This window comes from Dicentrarchus labrax, unplaced genomic scaffold (genome assembly GCF_905237075.1).
Source record: "Dicentrarchus labrax unplaced genomic scaffold, dlabrax2021, whole genome shotgun sequence".
NCBI lineage: Eukaryota > Metazoa > Chordata > Actinopteri > Moronidae > Dicentrarchus > Dicentrarchus labrax.
The window spans coordinates 15617322-15634540 of record NW_026136709.1 but is presented as its reverse complement, the minus strand read 5'-3'; the positions used below and the strand labels follow the sequence as shown (position 1 = coordinate 15634540).

Genomic DNA, 17219 nt, shown 5'->3' with positions numbered 1-17219 from the left:
TTTTTTTAATTGGTTGGTTGTGATTTTTACCAGTAACACCCCTCTCAGTCAAAAATACCCATCTCTATTTCTTTCCCTAAGTTGATATTGAAAAACACAGTCTTTCATTCCACCTCTGTGATCTTCCCTGAAACGTTTGACTGGTTTTAGGCATTGCACATAATATGGTGTCCTTATTGTACAGCAGTCATCTTGATAAATTGCCCTGACCCTGTGTGGTGCTGTGAACTTGCCAAGACTGGAAATACTTTAGCAGCCTGCGATGTTACACGAATTTCAAGCTGCTGTAAATGACAGAATGAGGCTTTAGTTTTCCTTTCTCCAAAGATTTATAAGAATGGTCAGATTGTTAGTGCAAAGCTATATGATATGTTGCTGTCACTGTCAGTGTATAGCACTTTTTCTTCTAGCACTTATTTATTTATGACTCCTCACACAAGAAAACGGACAGGGGGAATCTGACCCATGAGATGAAAATCATTTTTAAATCATTATTTCCCCTTCTGGTTCTTAAATCTGTAAATTTATGTTTAGATTTTTAAAGATACGATTAAATAAATACATGCACTAACTGTATATCTGTCAGGGAAGGATTTCCTGGCCTCTCCTTTCGTTTTGGATCACCACAATGCAGATGATATATTCAGTCTTATTCACACCTTTCCAAAGATGACACATCGAGTGCAATGCATTTCAAAACACAATGAGTCAGTGCATGGATTGCGGATCTTTGGTCATTTAACTCCTAGGGTGAAAGGCATTGCAGACTGCTGTCAAGAATGTGAATCCACATGTCATTTATCCTAAAATGAACTCTTATTTACACTCTGGGGAGAATCTAATTGTTCCAGATGAGTTTATCATCTTCATGAATATGCTTTTAATTCAAGTGATTTAATGCCAGTTAGTTTAAAGCTCTTTTCAAAGCATCTTAACTTCAGCATAGGATTTATGCATGATTATCTCCTCTGCTTTTATCTTTTTAAAGAGCTATCTGTGTCACATGGTATTAAATTCAAGCATAAATCTAGCAGAAGCGAATGTATGCAGTTATTGCCCATTTTTCATCTTGAAACAATTCTGACACCATTGGATGTCAACCAGACTCCTGTCACTAAATACCTTATATAATTACTGTCCTTTGAGTAATTGAAAAGAGTAGCTTACACATAAAACAAAAGCTAATTTGAGTATTTTAATTTAATTATTCTTCAACAAGAATTTTTAATTGAAATAGTTAATGAACTGTTGAAGTCTTTTTAACTGCCAATTGTCTAATTTCAGATCTTATGCCTCAAGTGATCCCCTGACTCATCTTTTAGGTGAATAGCCTGAGGTATTGCCCTAAAAAAATAAGGAAATTAATAAAGCACTCAAGGTCATGTGCCAGGAAACTCTGAGAGGAGCCATCCATCTACTGCTCCTAGGGACAGGCCAAGGTAAAACAGGCCGAGGCTTCATATTTCTTTAAAATGACATTAACATTTTCAAGTGCAACAATCAAGAAGTGTGGCTCAGAATTACAATTGCTCATCTAGTATTGTTCTACTGCAGCCTGGAAGCCCTTTAAATTTAAACCACAAGGCTGTATCATCTTTTCAGATCTGTTAACATCTTTGTGTTCAGTATCGGAGACACATGCATCTACAGTTTGTTGTCAAGGCATGTTGATTTCTCCCACTTTTCATGAGTCTGGCACCTTTCCTCCAATCCGCCTCTCACCTCACTCAGTTAAAAATAAAAAGTGCTGGGAAGCCATAGAGCTCGCTGCCCTACAACACACACACATACACACACCACACCCCACATCACATGTCATCTCAGACACCAACCAGTGCATCGGGAACACTTGTGTAACAGTATGAAGGGCCCTTTAATCTGTAATTTGCTGCAATCAGAGACCCTGGACCTTTGGGGTACAATGAGTCAGATACTTGAAATTGATCCCTTGCCAGAAGCCACACAATGTAAGTATACTGTCCTATTTTCTGTATGTAAGCTCCTTGCTTTGCCCTGTTGGAAGGCTTAATATGAAGTCAGTAGTGACACATCTAATTTAGGAAGGTTAGCCTATCTTCTTCCTCATTTTCACTTGTGGACTGGAGCTGAAGTTTTGATCCTGAAAATGACTAGAAGTCTATAGTTTCATTACCCCAGTCTTTCCTTTATAAGTATTATAAGTCTTTTCCTCATAAACAGACTCCACTTCCCTCCAGGTGTAGTAATATTTCCCCTTGACACATTTTGCATTTTTTACATCTAGAAACATACTGAGCATTTAGTGGAAATGCATTTTACTTGCAGTTTGAATAACAAATTCAGTCCAGTCAGACTGGCTTCACTCAACATTTTCCTTCCCAATCAGAAACCCATCTCACATTGGACAAACAAAGAGCACAGAAATAATGCTGTTGTTATACAAACAGCAAACAGCATGCTTATGGTAACATGCATAGTAAGTAAGTGCTTGAGTGACAAACATTATGCTGCTGGCTGTTGTCTGATGGATCTGTTTGTGGCCTACATGTTCTGCTGGCTGCTATTTATTTTTTTTTTTTTTGCTGTCCTCTACTATATACTGTGTTTGCATAATGAATAATTGTGTTTTAATTTGTTTGTTGCTGAGATTTATTTATTTTTTGTTGATACTGGCCATTTGAATTATGATGATTTTTGTTGTTGTGCAAAGAGTTGATGTTAGAGTATTCTAAGTGTTAAGTGGCTGAATTGGTTTTGCTGCAGGCTAGGCTATTTCCCTCCAGGTTGTTGCCATTGTTTTGAGGGGTTGTCTACAGGCTCAGTGGGTAATGTTATTTATTGGCTTGAGGGATGTAAACATGATTGTTTTGCTCACACAGCCCATTCTGATCATTATTTCCCAGTAATAATGCCTTCTTAATGGAAACTCAGCAACAAACGCATCAGTCACATTCACATTTTCTCCACACACTTCTTGTCCAGCCACAAATCAGAGAAATATTTTAGTGTTCAGCTTACTCTTCTTTACATCATATATCTTCTTATCTTCTTATGCTAATATTTCATCAGAAGACAATGAAGGTTTGTCTGTAAGATTCAAATGTGTAATATGTGTAGAGGTTTAGATCTATACATAGTTAAACCTACTACACAGAGTTTTTAGCTGGTTAAACAGTCTCTATTGAATACCGATGCCTCTATATGACCTACATAAGCACATGAGACCATCAGCAAGAAGATTGTATGTATAGTTAATGCCTGCCACAGGGTTGGATTCACCTTGAAGTCATTGAAATAGGTGGTAGAAACTCCCTTTTGTCCACAGGGCCTGACAGAATCATCAGAAAATAAAAGTTCCTTGTTGCTGCTTTAAATGAATAGCTTGACATTTTAAGAAATAAAATTATTTGCATTCTTGTTGCGAGTTAGATGAGAAGACTGATCCCACTCCCATATTTGTATGCTTTATAGTAAGCTACACCCAGCACAGCACATAGTTAGCTTAGCATAGCACAAAGACTGAAAACAGGGCGACACACCTAGCCTAGGTCTGCCAGATGGTAAATAAATCCACCAACTAGCACCTCTAAAGCTCACTAATATCACTTTATATCTCATTTGCTTAATCCGTTCAAAAACCTGAGTGTAAAAATATCAAACTTTGATTTTATGGGAGGTTATTTGCTGGGCTATTTCTTGGCTCTGGAGCCTTTTCATCACTGTGCAGAGTCTATAGCTTTCATCATAGACTTGCTATATACCAAACAAATGTGATATACTGTATGTGAGTAACAGAAGCACATAAGATTATCTTTCAAATTGGCGTTCAATCATCATGGCAGCTCTCATGTTATTAGCAATTTTACGTCTGTTTGTTTGTTGCTTGAAACAAAGTCAAGGTGATGCTGATTCAACAGTCACACAAATAAGTGAAAACACTTGTTTGAGTTGCGAGTCCATGTATTGTGACATCATTTTAATTAATTCGGAATAAAGTATGAAACTAGGCTCGCTCTCAAAATCTATTCAGCAGCAGTTCAAGAACAAACCCTTTCCAGTTTTTTTTTTCCTGCAGGCACTTTTGTTTATACATCTTGTTGACATGCCCCTCATATTTCCCCGAGTGTGTGTGTTCTTTTTCAAATGTTCAGAATCAGAATTACTTCGTTCACCAATGGCAATAAAAGGAAACAGGCTTTCCTAATTTATGTTGACACATTACCAGACAGATACACAATACAAACCTAGCACACACAAGTGACATTAAATGCAGGAAAAACATGACTGTGAACCAGTCATATTAATATAATCATGCCACAAGTGTTGTCAAAGAATCATTCCAGAAGTAGCAAGTAGGTGATAACAAACAGTTCATGCAGAAATAACAGATGTGGAAAACATCTGTAGACAGTTTATTAGTGTCCTCATCAATCATCAACTGTTCAGCTCTTCAGACTGGTTCTAAGCATGTGGTGCTGGATTACATTTCTATCTTTTTAAAGTAATTTAAGACCACAAGAGAACCGTGTTCTGTATAATTATTACACCCTTAATTACGACTGTAAATTAAAATCTATATCTTTTGATTAACATCAACAAGTTCCTTGTTGGTTTGCCTGTGTCCTAGAAGACTACATCAATGCTCGTCTGCACTGACGAAAAAGCACCACCACTAATTAGTCAGATGTCGCTTAAAAAAATCATAATTTCAAGTAATAATTATTCTTACAGATTTCACTCTTTGGTGTGTGCTGTCCCCATATCTGGACTGAGTGGGTTTCTCTTAAATATGGAGCAATAGGACTCAGGGATTACCAGCTAATTAGTGTAACTGTGTCATGGGATTAATTAATTCAAAGCATTTACATATATTCTAATTGTTTTACCAAGCTAATTGGCATCACTGTGCCACATATGTAATGCCGAGGATTGCTGAAGTTTGTTTGCTTCCAGCGAAAGCAAATATGTCAGCCTTCCTGCATGTTGTTGTTGCCCTGTCAGCTTTTTTGAAATGCACACACCATGTTAAACACTTTGAATACCAATCGAAATGTATTTATTCAACTCTTGTTCATCACAGTATTGCTTTAAGTCCTAGATATACAGTAGCTGCTATAATGAAATGGTGCACAGACTGTATTGTTACTTGCATTGTGCTAGTGTTATATTGAAAGTTGACTCCTGAAACCACAATACTGCTGAGAAAGTTAAAATGAGATATCTGAATGCATATTTTGTGACTAGTTTGTTTAATAATGAAACTCTCTTGAGTGAGTGGATTAAGTTAATCTGTTACTTTTGAAGGAAACCAGTCATATAAACCAAAAAAGATTTTCATCATTTCTGGTTGCAGGTCAGATTTCAAAATAGTTTGATCCTTTTAATAGTTTACTTTTTTTTGCTTTATGAACAAATCCTGCAGATGGGGGCATTTTTGTATTGTTTTCAACAAATATGCTTGATATCCCCTCCAAAAGAACATAAAACAACTTCCTTCCTCATAAAATGCAATAGATTGAACTAAAGAAAATAAAGAATGGTTTATTCTAATTACAAACGATTGGTATTGCCTTAGAACAAATATGAATACATTTGAATAGTATTTCAGCTGTAAGTCAATAAATCATTATTTTAAAAGGCCTTTTTAATTAAACAGTCCTTCAGTGCAGCCAATGAAGCATAATTGTGCTCTGGGAGACTTTGAACATAACCAGATCTCATGGAAGAGCATAGTGAAATTTACTCAAACATAAAGGCCAGTACAAGGCTGTAATTGGGTCATAAGGTCCTGGTTATGCATTTAGTTACTACATTAAAACATTCTACTTGTATTCTTCTTGTATTGATTTCTACCAACTCATTGTTTGTTGATTCCAAAAGGCTGAAGACCACTCATTAAAATGTCAGAGATAATTGGTGCTCGTCTGTGTAGCCGAGCATGCTTCAATATTCCAAGCTAATTTAGCTGTACCCTGCAGATTGAGGGGACTTAAGTGGGAGGACAACTTGGCAATAGGTAAGACTTCTTTTTAACCCAATATCTTTTCTCTGCATAATTATATGAATTAAATTAATTGGGAATGCAAATTTGCATATCTAGGTTATTTCTCTTATGGGGAAAAAGGTCTTTGGGGAGTATAGAAACAATTACAATCCCGCCAGACAGTAAAACACCTCCATTTCCTCCTTCACGTCTGCCTTTCCCCCCCAGTGTTTTACTTCAGGGAGGATTTGGCCTCAGAGGGAAAATGTGATAACACACCACAGAGCAATATGTGCCGGAGTCACATCCATGAAGCAATTTAATGGACTTTGCAGCCACCTTTAATACACTATCACCTGACATCTTTAAATGACTTTGAACACTTGTTGGTATTTATAAAAACTGTTTTGCCAGGGAGGGAATAGTTGAAATTAAGTTCTAAAGGAAATTTGATTGGACTTATTTAATCTGTTACTGGAGGGCGAATGGTATGTGGGGAATCTAATTTTCTGCTCTTGCCAAATATTTTTCACGGCTGCATTGTGGTATAGCTATTGTTTAATCATCTAAGCTGATGCATTATGTTGTCAGGAGCGAAAATACTACGAGGCTATCCTACTCAAATGGAATTTATTTACTACTGGAAGTAGTAAATTCTTTTCAAGTTTACTCTGAATAAAGGTTATTATAATTCACTACAGAAATGCCAATGCAGACTAATAATTTGAGGGCACGCTTCCAGCTCATCCCTCTCCCCTTTTAATGCAGTAACACTATCCTGTCGTGACAATCATTTCTTAAAAGTTCAATAAAAAGCTAGAAAATGACAAAAAGTGCTGCTTGTAATTTCCCAGAACACCGAGGTGACATCTTAAAACATTTTGGGTTAAAAGACTTAAATGATTAATTCATTATCAACAACTGCAGATTCAGTTTTCATTTTCTGTTGATCAACAAATCAATTAATCAACTAACCGTTTCAATTGTACTTAAAACAAGAGGTTTATATCAAACATAAATGGAAAATCCTCCTGATTGAGTCACAATATCATCACTGCAGGCAGCTCTTTGTAGTTCCTACAGTGTTATACTCCATCCAAATCAATGTTTCTGGAAGCAGAGTTGCTTACTCAACAAACACAAAAATAACTTTTTAGTGATGTGATTTGTAATTAGTGATTTTCCACTCCTGCGTGCTCTAACTCTTCCTGTTTTAGCGACGACCCTGAAAGCAAATCAGTTCTGCATTATGAAGCCAGAGATAGCAGAGAATAGCATTCAGCAGGGTTTTCTCCAAATGAGGCAGTAAAATAAATTGCCAACATGAGTTTATGATCAGGGTCACAGACATCCACCCACAACAGAAGGCACTTTTGCAATCTAATATCTGTCTGTAAATACCAAAATAACACTTCACCAACAGCAAGGAAAAGCAACAATAGGATTAGCAATCCAAATAATATATTTTTTTTAGATGCATCTTAATCAGAACTGATGTAGTATATATGTGGAAAAAAAGAGCACGTGATGGAGACCAATTTGCTTGGCTGTGTGGTCAGCATGTCCATCCATGGACACATTCATTGTATCCCTATTGTCTTTTTTTCCCCGCTGCTTTCATCTGACATTCGGTTTCATTCAGCCCAGCGTCCTCATCAAAGGTCGTGCTGCTCTTCCCCACAGCCAACGGGCATGTTTGATATTCCATCCTTTAAGCCGCATCAAGAAAGAGGGCACTTATAAACTTGAGCGTGTGTGATTATCTCTGGAGTATCACGTCACAGACACAGTAAGAGACGCAGAGAGGGGGTAAGAGAGGGTACAGAGGTTTTTAATGAACTTTGTTTGTTCACCAATCTGGAAAATTCATAAAAAACAAGCTATTGTGTTTTTTTCCCTTTAACCTCGCCTTGGTTCCTCTTATATTGAGAGTTATGTGTGCATTAGGATAATAAAGACGGATAAAATTTGACCCCATAAGCACAAAAATTGTAAGAGCCACAATGGATAATCGTTTTATTTTTTTTGGGCTGCTATAGACTTTTTGTATTCAATTTTGAATCACATGCTCAACACAGAGATAAATTCCCTGTAAAAGCTTGAATTACTGTGCCATCTTCTGGTACAACAGAGCTTTTGTTTGTCATGGCACATTCTCAGTGTGAAGTGAGCATATGCTGCCCCCTTTTGGTGATTAATATAAAGTGCACCCTTGCAAATGTTCACTGTTGCATAATACACAAGTTGTTATATTTAATTGTTTTATAATTTTATTGTTAGATTTTGCAGAAGGCTTTCTTCATGTCATCACTTCTGAGGTTTGTGTTTGATGGTGCCCTCAGGTCGGCACACCGTCTCACAGCCCTCAAAAGACAGATAAGGCTCCGTGGCAAGAGGCTTGCTTGACTCATCCGTGTGCAAACATTCAGAGATTAAATGGACCAAGCTCATGGTGGTCATCAGGAGCATAAGGAACCCTAGGATAAGAGAGGACAGGGTAAACTTTCACAATGAATTTGATGAACAATTCTTTGCTAAATGTGCACAAGGTGGCATCTTACCACAATAGACTGTGTTTGCAGCCAGGTCATTGACACAATAGCTTCGGGTAAACATTGCACCCAGGCCCAGAATTAGAATGGGGTAAACGCTGAATGTGTAGCGCAAGTACTTGTTTAACAGGAATCTCTGTAGGATGAACCTGAGGGTAGCAAAATGTTCAATCACTTCTTTAAAATAAAATCTTTCCATAAATTTGCTTTACAAACAAAAGCCAAAAGCAAATATTAGGCATTCCTTTAAATCTCCAGTATTTTTGTCCTTACCAGGTTACAGTGCACAAGAAGACTATGGTGAGGACAATGGTGCTGATTAGTGGGTCCGGCACACCAACTTTGTACTTGAAGACAATGCCTAGACCCACCACAGCATTCAAAAGAGCCCACCAGGCAAACACTGCCAAGCCATTCTGGGTCTGCCACAAATGACAAAGCATATACATATACATGGAGTTGAAATTCACACAACTCATGGTGGCAAAATGTTAAATTTGACCAAGCGGCCTCACCAGGTAACGTGTCCACGAGATCACACTAGAGTTGTTAATGGCTAACCATGCTTTGTGCTTGTTGAGATTGGAGTAGGACATGTAGAGCATGTAGAAGCTGAGGACTGGTAGAATCCAACTCAGTGCGACGGCTGCAAGTATATCACTGTAGAGAGCAACAGCAGCTTTGATTGCTTGTGCACACATATTCCTTTGTGAGTGTAAATGTTACTGTAGTTGTGTCTACCCTTGTATGAGAAAATTGACTTACTGTCTGTCCCACAGAGACATGCTGCACATTCTTGCAATGTTAATCATGGTCCACATCAGATAAAATACTGGAGGGTGGATTTCCGGATTGCAAGACACAGGACCAAGGACATTTCTACAGATGGATCAATAACAGTCTTCAAGTTATAAACCATGAGAATTTTATTAAATCAAGCTCAATTGTTGATACTATTTATGGTTCAGCATATGCCATTCAATGTATTTACATTCTGTTATTACCTTTCCATAAAGTAGTTTTAATCATTAGTGGCGGAGTCCGCCATTCCTGCCCCTGCTGGAATTAATATTGCCTACCTGCGCATACTTACTATAAGTTTTTTTCGATTGCACTGTAAACAGATTTCTGACAAAGTAGTAGCTAAAGAAGTGTTTTCTGGGATTAGTATTAAACCGCATTTGTAAAAAAATCAAACAGGACTGAAATCTTAAGGATTGTAACTTTAAAGGTCCAGTGTGTAACACTTAGAAGGTTCTATCGGCACAAATGGAAAATAATATTCATAAGTGTGTTATCATTAATGTATTATCACCTGAATATATGAATTGTTGTTTTGTTACCCTACCGTTTTTCACTAGATGCCACTAAATCCTACACACTGGTCCTTCAATTACCCCAGAAGCTATGCTAAACCGCATTTTATTCTAGCATTGTATAAAGCCTTAAAGACACCATCCCCCCTACCTTTTGAAAAGGTTGACCACTGCATGTAGGAGCCAAGCCTTAGACCAAAAGTCTATCATAATGCAGTAACTTCCTGACCACCAGTCCATAGTCACCTCCAGGGGGAAGGTCTCAGACACATCCCTGGATGAAGTCTGAAACAGAGCTGAATGACAAGAAAAAATATCACTGATTCTTGGTTAGGATATATGAGAAATTTCCAGACAGGTAGCTGGGACATTAATAAGATCCCCTTCAAATATATACTCTCCTAAAGACACTGTAATAAAACATCCAATTTTTATAGAATTATAGATTATCAGTCTAGATTGCAAGGTATGTGTGTGTGTGTGTGTGTGTGTGTGTGTGTGTGTGTGTGTGTGTGTGTGTGTGTGTGTGTGTGTGTGTGTGTGTGTGTGTGTGTGTGTGTGTGTGTGTGTGTGTGTGAGTGTTTTTATATGGCAAGTTGGTTTCATTGGCCTCCATCCAGGTCAATAGCTAGCAAAAATGACATCAAAGGACTGTCAGGGCAAAGGTCTTTCAGTAAGAAGTACACAGTAAAACGTTAAGCCCCTGAAGATATGGCTTCCAATATTAAGCATTCCTCTGTCACATTAAATATCCATAGCTAAATATGCTACAAGTTCTTAATCATCATAAGTTAAACACTAAAATACAGTATATCATCATCCTGACTGCTGACTGAAGTATGTGACACCGCCATTTACTAATAACACATCACTATGGGCACAAGACCATCTTATTTAAAACATCAAATTCTCCAAATTTCAAGCTCTGAATGCTACCCTCTGGTTTCGATTACATGGCTGAAATATACAGTAGATGTAAAGTCACTCACCATTGGGCACGCAGCTGTCCTTTGCCAGAATGAAGAAGATTTCTGAGATCATCTGGGTAATGACAGCCAGGCCAATGCTCCCAGCATGTACCACTATATGGTCACTGTTTTTCTCTAAGAGGGAAGACATCCGGAACCTCACCATAGTGCCTAACTACAGCTCAGAACACTGTTAGGCACAATATTTGTCACCACAATGTGATATTTTGGACTTTGGATCGCTGCATGCACTGTACAGTTTTATGGTATCACTTTGATTGGAGCTGTTAATCCCTGTAATTATGATACTGTAAGGGGCGTGTGTGTGTGTGTGTGTGTGTGTGTGTCAGAAAGATAAAGAGACAAAGCACTGGTACTATGTCTTCTTTTCTGTCCAACAGGCAGATGCTGACATTAGGGCACTCAACTGATACAGTTATACACATCAGTTTTCACTTGGTATAGTTACTTATCACAGGGATATGTTTGTGTGACTTATTGATTAGTTAACTTATTATTCAAGCAAAGTTTCCAGTTTCTCTAATATGAGGATTTTCTGTTCTCTCTGTTTTTTTATATTACTGCAAACTGAATATCTTTGGATTTTGTACTTTTGGTTGAAAAAAAAAAACAAGCTATTTGAAAAGGTCACCTTCTCTACTGAGAAACTGTAATGGCCATTTTTCACTATTTTTTGACATTCATTGTATGGACAAACAGATTGGTTATATTAAGAATATACCGTTAGTTTCAGCCTTGAATAAGACTTCTCAAAGGTCCAATTGTCTTAACGCGTACTTTCTTAATAAAATGTTTATCATGTAGATTTACAAATGTTTAGGTAAATCACACAAGAGGAAATGTTGTTGTGCTGGGAAATGCCCGAAGGTTGATTACATTTTTTTATTATTGTTCTGTAATCTTTGTTGTCTTTCCTTGTTTTTCATCTTTTCTTAGTATTCTTATTTTATTAGCCCATAATTAATTCTATGTATTGTTATTTCATTTGACTGTGAATGATTAAAAAAACTGAATTCAAAAAATAATCATGACTTCCTTTTTACTTCCATTTTTTCTTTTATTTGTTAAACAACTGTAGAGTAATTTTTATGTGAGCTGCGTAATGCACAATTGTTTTAGTTTTCACATTTTAGCATTATTTACACTTTGATTGTAGTGTTTAAATCGACTGTAAATTTCATATCGATTGACTGAGATTGCCATCCAGAAGAACACTACTGGGAAAGAAAAAACAAAAAAAGAATGAGTAAAAAAATAATAATAATAATAATTATAGAAAGAGTTTTCTTTGTGTCAAGGATATTTCTACTGGTGACATAGTGGGTGCACTGGTGTTGTAAAGCTGTCGTTTGTGATGCCTCCATGTGACCAGGGCAATTCGTGCCACAAACATGGCGCAGGAAATAGCTAGGATCCAAGCTGAATAGGGAAAATATAGAGAGAATATAGAATAAATAACTATATAATTCAATGATCAATGTACAGAGAAATGAGAAAGGTACATTGGGAGTGTGTGGTATCAAGCAGTACCTGCAAAGATGTAAATGGGACTATCAAGAGAGGTAGAATTGCTCAGGGTGCCTGTCAACCACAGGATTACCACAGGGTAAATGGTCACAATATAACGCACATGCTCATCAAGGTAGAAGTTCTCTAACAGAAACCTTGGAGCAAAGGGAGACAAAGACAGAAGACTTGAGTTATATCGTCTCTCAGGGGAAGAAAAAACACCCACAGCTAAATGACAGAACACAGCAGGGAGTCAGACTCACCAGGCTAACAGCTTCATCAGAAGCAGCAGCAGTGACAATATTGCACAATCACATCTCGATTTATCTGTCTGATATTGTAAGTATATCGTCAAGTTCAGTAGAGTGTAGAGAGTCCCCCAGGTTGCATATACTGCTACTCCATTTTGCACCTGATTTAACACAATGAAATAAGCTTGAATGATTAGTAATGCAGATGTCTATTTAGGCAACATATAAGCATCCTTAATTTAATGTTGGAGTCCAGACAGTACAAACAATTATTTTTTTAGCTCGGCAGCTAGGCCTGAAATGACCAGTCATTGTTATTTTTCTATTGATCAACTACCAGTTTTAGCACTACAAGCAGGCCACACAGCTTAATCTTTGCCATACAGGTATTAAAATGGTATTGATTTTCTCATCTAACTCTAGCAAATGGACAAACAATTCCATTAAAGGACCACTGTGTAGGATTTAGTGGCATCTAGCAGTGAAGTTGCAGATAGCACCTAATGAAAACATACATATGAATATTAGATTGCATTTCTGTCAATAGATCCTCCAACTTACACACTGGACCTTTAAGTCTACTGTAGATGAACAGCTCTATAGGGCAGGAATAGAAGAAACGTAGACTGTGACACCACCATAGTCAGAATGGAATAAGGAAATATTTTGAAGAAGCTTTTCAATAATAAATCTTCACTGTCCTGTGAGAACACTGTGTCTCTTTTTTCATGTATTCTTCTTCCTTGTCAAATCCTGGTGCTTATATAACCCACAATACAACTTGCCCACCGACTGTTTGGTCAGAGATTTGGGTGTGTTACACTAGTAGCAGCAGCTAATATAGCCTCGTGCCACTAGCATCAAGCAGAGATGAGAAGCGGGCTACAGAGGTCTGGTAAGCTCATTCCTTTCTACCTCCATACACCAAGATTTTTTCATTTTCAAACTTGTAGTCTTCAGCCCCCAACCAATGTTGCCTAAAGTGACATCACTTGAGGAAATGTATTAGATTTCACGCACCTCCCTACAAGAAAAGGCTTTATACAACTTTTTTCACATGTGCAACATTACTTCCGAAGACCTGTAAACAGACTGTATTGTGTGAAATTATCTTTTAATTTCCATTTCTCAGACAATTCCATGAGTTTTTAGATACTTATTTAGCTTAAGAAATAGGTGCCTTTTCTCCACCTATAAATATATAATACATAACTGTCTGTGTTTAAGTGAAAAGTTCAGTATCACCAAATTTGGGGAGACATGGTTTTCACTGGACAGTGACAGCATTTGGCTGTTAAAGTTCACAGTTACAACTTTATAAGAAAGTTGCTTATAAGGATACAGCACACTATTTTTTTGTTTTTGTTTTTAATTTTGAGTTTTTCATGCAAATATGGGTTATGTTTTCCAAGGCAATGATGAGATTAGAGTGTTGTTTCTGAAAGAGGGAAATGAAAGGCAGTAAAGGTTAAAATGTATCTTGATGAAGGCCACTACTAAAACGTGTAAGTGTAACAGTCCTATACAAAATTGCTTTTAAATCTTTACTATAGGCTACTATGCATGTTTAATGCTTCGCTCCAAAGAGCACCTTTGTTTGGTGAATGTGCAAATTTATTACTGTTTTTTACAAGCTTTTTCCTGAGACTTTACACTGTCTGTAAACCAAACACACTCTACTTCCTTCTTTTTTTACTCGTTATTCCCTTTGAAGCCAAGTGGAGATCTAAGAAAATCACCTATTTCAAAGTCCAAAAAGGAGAAAGAATGCCTATTTTACCAATATTCTGATGAGCCAAAGGTCTGCGTTTCGATATTTGTTCAACCAGGCTCCATAGATCTTCAGTCCATGACAGGAGAAGAATAGGATCATGTAATCGGTGACTGTCATAAGTGCTGAGGTTATCAGCCCTGGCAGCAACAACCTATACACACACAGAGAAAAGCAGACATTTAAACTGTCAGGAGTGCCAACAAAAAATACAGCCGTTAATCATATTCTCAGAAATAGACGACCATGTTTGTTTGGCCAACATGGACTCACACTCACTCTCTGTCAAACAGAAACAACCATGTAATATTCAAGGAAAAATTGATGATAATAGAGACATGAAACCCGTAGGGTAACACTGCAGGCGTGGTGTACATCCAGTCATGAGCAGTCCTGCGGGGAGCAAGAATAATATTGTTTGATTCGGGAGAGAAAATACACCACAGCAAACAAATAGTGCCTGTGGGGAAATAATCATACTATGTCAGAGCAATCTGCAACATGTAACGAGAAAATGACTGCACAGAGGAAGACTAAATTGCCTCTGGAGTAGGTGGAGTGATTTGGTGCGTGCAATAATGCAAGAGGATGAGATAAAAGCATTAAGAAATAGACACATTTATGCAGTGGCATGCAGCTATTAAGCATTATCCCTTTTGTAAATTATGTATGAAAATATGACAAATGGTGTAGAAGCCTACCGTCTACAGAGTCCTACTAAAAAGTATATAAACATAGCAAGAATCCAAATATATATGAAATCCCAGACAAACAGAGCCCACTGAGCAGGAGTTATGGGTGTTGTATACTTGAGTGTCACATCCTCTGTACTCTGCTTGAAAACACCTGTATTGAGAGAAACACAATTGGTTATTCATTCCATAACATACTTTACAAAATTAAACTGATTTGATTAATCTGACAAATAATCACCTGATTTAGCACCAAATCCTGATAGAGAGTTGAAGGTGATAGCAGCCAAAAAGGTAAGCAATCCAACAAACATGAGCACAACACGGGCTGGGCTCTTGGTTGCCATGATGATGGTCTGAGGAGTCAAAGTCCACAAAAGGAAATAACTTACATTTTAGACAAAATAACATCCAGAGCAAAAACACATTATGTATTTTCTCGATACATAAAAGTCTGAATTTAGAGTTAAATCCACTCTAATATGTTCTCAGTCTTTATGGTTCTTCCGCAACAAATGTAGTCCAGCATTTGCAGGTCTCGTATAGGGAATGACAGTACCTCTACCAATTACCTGGCATGATATACAATATATTGTGTCATCGGTTTTTATATTCCTTCACTGAGCATCTGTTATCTTCCCCTGTCATAAACACTCTGCTGTTTAGTTGTTAAATGCAGGGTAAAGAGTAAAGACCGTGGGGTGTGAAAAGAAAATCAGGACATATTTGGAAAGTGTGAGATTTTAGAATAGAATAGAAATAGAAAGTATACTGAACCAGCAGCCAAAACTTGAACCTCCTTACTGGAATTTACTTTGAACTAATGGATTGGGCTTGAGGATGGCAAGAATTCAGATCAGCCAGGCCACATCTCTCTACAAATGTATTTTACTGACATGATTTAATACGATCATTGTTTAATAAATGTAGCACCAAATTAAATCAAGAATAATGAGGTTACAGTATTAGCTGACCTGGAAGTCATTACTTAAATTATCAGTATTAAGTTATGCAATTTGTCATCAGTATGATTTTTTAAAAATTAAATTGATCTGAATTCCAGTAAAAGTGTTTTTTCTTATTTTATTTCTTGTTTTTTTTCCTCAAAAAATGTTGATGTATTGCTACAGTGCTGCCAGTATTTCATTATAGTAAAGCTCTAATCTGGCCTATTGTTTACCTTCTATGTTTGTATTGTAGGGAAGAACTGAAAGCGTAGGGCTGAAACCTTGTTGATTTTGTGCTGATTTATACTGTATGTAATCCATTTGTCATTATGTAGTCACTGCAGGTTGTGCGTGCAGCTTTCTTCCACACAGTGGCACCATTGCATGATGGTGTGGTAGTTGTGGAAGGTGGTGTTGTCTTGTGAGAGTGTGTGGTATCAGGTACTTTTCATTTACATATAAATTCAGCATGGATTCTAAGGAAAGTACTGAATCACAGAGCTTTTTATCTATTCTGATCCGACTCTGCTTGGAGACACTTTTCACACCTACTTGTGGTGGTGTACATTTATTGAACTACTGTATTCTATTTAACTACATTTAGTTGCTTTGCATGTTCAGATTAATTTGATCAAATATAATAAGTCTTTATTGAACCCCTGGGGCATTTCACAAGTGACCCAGAAGTATATAAAGTAATCAAAATTGGTTCCACCTTTACACATTAATGCATCAGTATTTATATTCTAATAATATAAAATACAATATAGTGCATAATAAGTACTTTTACTTTTGCTACTTAAGTATATAAGTATAGCATGAATTGTACATAAAACAGAGTATTTCTATACTGTGGTATAGCTACTTTTACTCAAGTCAAATATCTGAGTACTCCTTCCGTTGCTGCCTACTACTGTAACTTTATGAGGCAGAGACTTCAGTATTTATATTTGAGTGATTTCATTTTACTTTTCCACTTCCAGTATGACAACATATTTCTGAGCAATGATGAAAAGTCAAATCTAGTCAGTTTTATTTCTTCTTTCTTGTTAACATCAAAGAATTTCATTACAGAATGTAAATACTTTTTGCAGAAAAAATGCAGATCATGAATAAAATGGAAAATCGTAAAGATTATAACTTTAAGGGAGTCTTAGCATTTTAGCATAGTACAAAAACAAATATTGGTATTCAAAATCTCATATTACATTAATTTTCATGAACACTGGA

General features: G+C 36.9%; 2 protein-coding genes across 2 annotated transcripts; both read right to left on the bottom strand.

The window, feature by feature from the left end:
• Positions 1–7772: 7772 nt before the first annotated feature.
• Positions 7773–11144, bottom strand: LOC127369723 (uncharacterized). Its single transcript, XM_051411367.1, has 7 exons — positions 10820–11144; positions 9982–10126; positions 9280–9393; positions 9030–9174; positions 8788–8936; positions 8524–8663; positions 7773–8439 (listed from the first exon to the last, which is right to left on the bottom strand). The coding sequence occupies exons 1-7, from the start codon at positions 10962–10964 to the stop codon at positions 8270–8272; spliced, it is 1008 nt and encodes a 335-aa protein (XP_051267327.1). The 5' UTR covers positions 10965–11144; the 3' UTR covers positions 7773–8269.
• A 716-nt stretch (positions 11145–11860) lies between these two features.
• LOC127369384 (uncharacterized) lies at positions 11861–15596 on the bottom strand. The gene is made up of 7 exons (XM_051410682.1): positions 15284–15596; positions 15052–15196; positions 14630–14743; positions 14360–14504; positions 12592–12740; positions 12350–12483; positions 11861–12238 (listed from the first exon to the last, which is right to left on the bottom strand). Exons 1-7 carry the CDS (start codon positions 15387–15389, stop codon positions 12090–12092), a joined length of 942 nt encoding a protein of 313 aa, XP_051266642.1. The 5' UTR covers positions 15390–15596; the 3' UTR covers positions 11861–12089.
• Positions 15597–17219: the final 1623 nt, after the last annotated feature.

Coding starts and splice junctions, on each gene's coding strand:
- LOC127369384 (XM_051410682.1), bottom strand. CDS start 15,389: ATGGCAACCAAGAGCCCAGCCCGTGTTGTGCTCATGTTTGTTGGATTG. Junction 15,197..15,283: donor AGGATTTGGTGCTAAATCAG/GTGATTATTTGT, acceptor CTCTCAATACAG/GTGTTTTCAAGCAGAGTACA. Junction 14,505..14,629: donor TTGTTTCTGTTTGACAGAGA/GTGAGTGTGAGT, acceptor GTGTGTGTATAG/GTTGTTGCTGCCAGGGCTGA.
- LOC127369723 (XM_051411367.1), bottom strand. CDS start 10,964: ATGGTGAGGTTCCGGATGTCTTCCCTCTTAGAGAAAAACAGTGACCAT. Junction 8,664..8,787: donor TTCTTGTGCACTGTAACCTG/GTAAGGACAAAA, acceptor TGCTACCCTCAG/GTTCATCCTACAGAGATTCC. Junction 8,440..8,523: donor TGCAAACACAGTCTATTGTG/GTAAGATGCCAC, acceptor CTCTTATCCTAG/GGTTCCTTATGCTCCTGATG.